This window comes from Conger conger, chromosome 4, assembly GCF_963514075.1.
Source record: "Conger conger chromosome 4, fConCon1.1, whole genome shotgun sequence".
In the NCBI taxonomy this organism is placed as follows: Eukaryota; Metazoa; Chordata; class Actinopteri; order Anguilliformes; family Congridae; genus Conger; species Conger conger.
Window position 1 is genome coordinate 78,879,562 of NC_083763.1, and position 3,893 is coordinate 78,883,454.

Sequence of the window (3,893 nt, forward strand, 5' to 3'; positions counted from 1 at the left end):
GTGAAAAGTAATCTATGTATATGGTAACCATGCAAAGCTATAAAATGAGAGGTATTGTTGGAGGCCTGAAAAATCAAAATGAATCAAGCACAGACCAGCACGCTCAATCATGCAGCCTGAGCCATGCTCAAGGAAAAAGATTTGCAAAAAAGAAAAACTGATGTATGATTGTAATTCTGAACATATGCGATAAAATCTATCTGCCTTTGGGATCCTAATGTCACCGTAAATGTTGCTTTGGAGTTACTTGAATTTCAGTTTCTTGCTTTAAATAATGAACACCCATACCACAGTACCAGTCACTGTAAAGGTGGTAGGTTGTCATAAACGTTTCTACACGTGTAAAATATCCTTGGTATCACACAAACCCCCCCAAACCTCAGAAAGTGAACAGTCATTTTAAAGTGACCTCATTTTCACTGTGGGGAAAAAACACAAAATTGGTTCACAAGTGCAGAAGGTGTGGGAAGGCCTGGAGCACAGATGAACTACAGATGAGGCTGTGTGTTCTCAGGGTTTCAGTTTCAGGTGGGTGCAAATGAGTGGAGAGAGAGGTGGGACAGACAGGAGCTCAGAGCTCAGTGAAAAAACAACAAGGAGGACCCAAACAAAGCATATATATATATATTTGGGTCCTCCTTGTTGTTTTTTCACTGTCGTAGCTCTTTCATCACCATTCCCTTCCCAGCCCTCACTCTCTTTGTTGCTCCTGCAGAAAACATGAGCTCTGAGCTATATATATATGTGTGTGTGTGTGTGGATAGAATAAGTGTTTATCGCAATGGTTATTCATTGTGCTTGTGAGATTGTAATGATATCAGTGACGATCAGGATGGTGGTGGACGCAGCTAGAGAAATTGTAGGCATTACTGATGTGAAGGGAGACGAGATTCCTTAGGAAGGGTGTAATGGGAGACGCCAGGGGGATAGAGAAATAGTATATAATGTAGTTTGGGAGGGTTTTTAAAAGAGAGAAATAGTAAATAATGTAGTTTGGGAGGGTTTTTAAAAGAGAGAAATAGTAAATAATGTAGTTTGGGAGGGTTTTTAAAAGAGAGAAGTGCGTAATTAATTCGGTAGGTGGCGGAAATGGACACATTTTAGTTTCAATTCGCTATGAAAATAAAACAGGAAGGCGAACTACATCCGAGGTAATCTGGGTAGTTCCGCTTTGCCTGGAGGTCATTTGCGAACTTATGTTGTCATGTTGAACTGTATTTTGTGAATCGTCCCACTGGTTTACTATTGTATGGGTTTTTGTAAAATCTGAAACTAGAGGCAACAGACCGTGGAGGATGTCTCATGACTCTTCAAGATCCGAGGTAAACACACGGAAACCGGGGGAACGGATGTTCGTTTAAGCTAGTACGACTTGTTTCCAGCTAACGTTAGCAAGCTAGCCAGTAGAATTGTGTAAATTGCTCGGCTAAGTAAGTGTGTTAGAGCTGGCTAACGTTGCCTAACTTTAGTTTACCTCCGCTATCTTAGTGCTTGTAATTTAACTGACAGTGAGTCAGAGTACCGCAAGTCACAATTCTGGTGGCGCACGTACATTTTATGTGCTAAAGTAAACTCATCATGTTCCGAACAGTGCAACTTTCATGACGAATAACTGAAAAAATACTTCCAGATCAGCATTGTTTATTTTGTGTGTGTGTGTGTGTGTGTGTGTGTGTGTGTGTGTGTGTGTAAAATATCAATCCTTCCGTGTTTATAAAAACTAGGTACTAGTCCCATACATGATCCATTTCACCATACAATGCAATAGTGCTCTCCTGTGACATTTTGTTGGGGAAGCTGGACCGTTCGGACCATCGTGAGCTAACACGGTCTTCAGAACATGGGGACGTTGTGCCGTTATTAGTCGTTTTCTCTATACATGTTGCTCCAATTGACATCAGTCAAAGTGTTTCAGTGTCTGATGTGAGCTAATGTGCTTTTCTTAATAAACTTTCATCGTAACAGACCAGAAGACACTGGTTAGATCCGTTTACTAAGCAGAACTACGAGCTAGTCTGTTAGCGAGATCACCGCCACAACAGTCTTCTGCGTTATTATTAAATATGGTTACCTTGCGGTTGCTTGATTAGTAGCTTACCTAACTGTATGGCTGATGTAGTCTCTAGATAGATAGTTAGCGAGCTGTCTGTGTTTCAGCGGTGCATGCACTAAGTGACAGTTAGAGATACCCCCCTCCGTAACAAATTTAATTTATCATTAAGTTAATGTTGTTGAGACACGGCGCCATATAGCTTTATAATGAGCTATAACTACCGAGACTAATACAAATGCGAGAGCAGGATGGTTGTGTAAAATGATTTCTGTCTGTCCGTGTTGTCCCGTTGTCGTGTGTCGATCTCAGACCGATCAGGGCCCGTCGGCCGTGGGCTACATTCTGACGGAGGAGGAGAAGAGGGTTTGGCGCGAATGCCAACAGGAGAGTCTGTGGCAGAGGTGTAAGTACCGCTACCTGTGCGCGGCTCCAGCTTTTTCTTATGGTGACAGGTGTCATCCCGTCAGTCACATTGCCTCTGCCCAGTAATCGGCATCAGTGGTTCCCAACCTCGGTCCTGGGGGCCACACTATGCTTGTTTTCAATCACAGAATTTCAACAAGCTGTTCATTTTTAATGTTTAGAGGCACTATTTGCCCTCTGAAAGAGGGAGGCAGAATGAAGTGGTGATCAGATGTATGCAGAGGGGTAACTGTGAAATTGGAGCATGAGCAGTTCCTCATAAAGACAAGGTCTAGGACATTGCCTGTGTGTGTGTGTGTGTGTGTGTGTGTGTGTGTGTGTGTGTGTGTGTGTGTGTGTGTGTGGGGGGGTATATTTCTCATGTTGTGTATGTTTGCAGCTCTCCCTTTTTCTGCGCTGAGCATGGCCGTAACCAAAGTTCTCATTTCCAAAGGTGAGCCAATCAGAGAGCTTCTCTAACAGAAGAGGGCCAATCGAAGAGCTTTTCTAACAGCAGGGTGATCGCTGGTGATCCCTCTCACCTCCCCCTCTCCCTCTCTCCCCTCCATGCAGGGGTCGTGAGGAGCACCGGCAGGTATGGATCGGTGAGCAAAGTGGCCGGTGAGCATCTGCTGCTGTCTGCGACGGTCGCCCTGGTGACGGGGGCTCTGTGTGGGTCGCCCTGGTGACGGGGGCTCTGTGTGGGTCGCCCTGGTGACGGGGGCTCTGGGGCTCTGGGGCTCTGTGCAGGTCGCCCTGGTGACGGGGGCTCTGTGTGGGTTGCCCTGGTGACGGGGGCTCTGTGCAGGTCGCCCTGGTGACGGGGGCTCTGTGTGGGTCGCCCTGGTGACGGGGGCTCTGTGCAGGTCGCCCTGGTGACGGGGGCTCTGTGTGGGTCGCCCTGGTGACGGGGGCTCTGTGCGGGTTGCCCTGGTGACGGGGGCTCTGTGCAGGTCGCCCTGGTGACGGGGGCTCTGTGTGGGTCGCCCTGGTGACGGGGGCTCTGTGCAGGTCGCCCTGGTGACGGGGGCTCTGTGTGGGTCGCCCTGGTGACGGGGGCTCTGTGCAGGTCGCCCTGGTGACGGGGGCTCTGTGTGGGTCGCCCTGGTGACGGGGGCTCTGTGCGGGTCGCCCTGGTGACGGGGGCTCTGTGCGGGTCGCCCTGGTGACGGGGGCTCTGTGTGGGTTGCCCTGGTGACGGGGGCTCTGTGCGGGTCGCTCTGGTGACGGGGGCTCTGTGTGGGTCGCCCTGGTGACGGGGGCTCTGTGTGGGTCGCCCTGGTGACGGGGGCTCTGTGCGGGTCGCCCTGGTGACGGGGGCTCTGTGTGGGTCGCCCTGGTGACGGGGGCTCTGTGCAGGTCGCCCTGGTGACGGGGGCTCTGTGTGGGTCGCCCTGGTGACGGGGGCTCTGTGTGGGTCGCCCTGGTGACGGGGGCT

General features: G+C 49.7%; 1 protein-coding gene across 2 annotated transcripts in view; it reads left to right on the forward strand.

Moving 5' to 3' along the window:
- Positions 1–1,149: 1,149 nt before the first annotated feature.
- The window catches only part of ociad1 (OCIA domain containing 1), a 4,505-nt gene continuing 1,761 nt past the window's right edge, over positions 1,150–3,893 (forward strand). The window contains exons 1-4 of one of the 2 annotated variants that reach the window (XM_061238850.1): positions 1,151–1,322; positions 2,363–2,456; positions 2,856–2,909; positions 3,029–3,076. In XM_061238850.1, the coding sequence (XP_061094834.1) occupies positions 1,296–1,322; positions 2,363–2,456; positions 2,856–2,909; positions 3,029–3,076 (223 nt within the window). In that variant the 5' untranslated portion in view covers positions 1,151–1,295. Of the gene's footprint in view, positions 1,323–2,362; positions 2,457–2,855; positions 2,910–3,028; positions 3,077–3,893 lie in introns of both variants that reach the window. The other variant, XM_061238851.1, reaches the window with a different exon arrangement.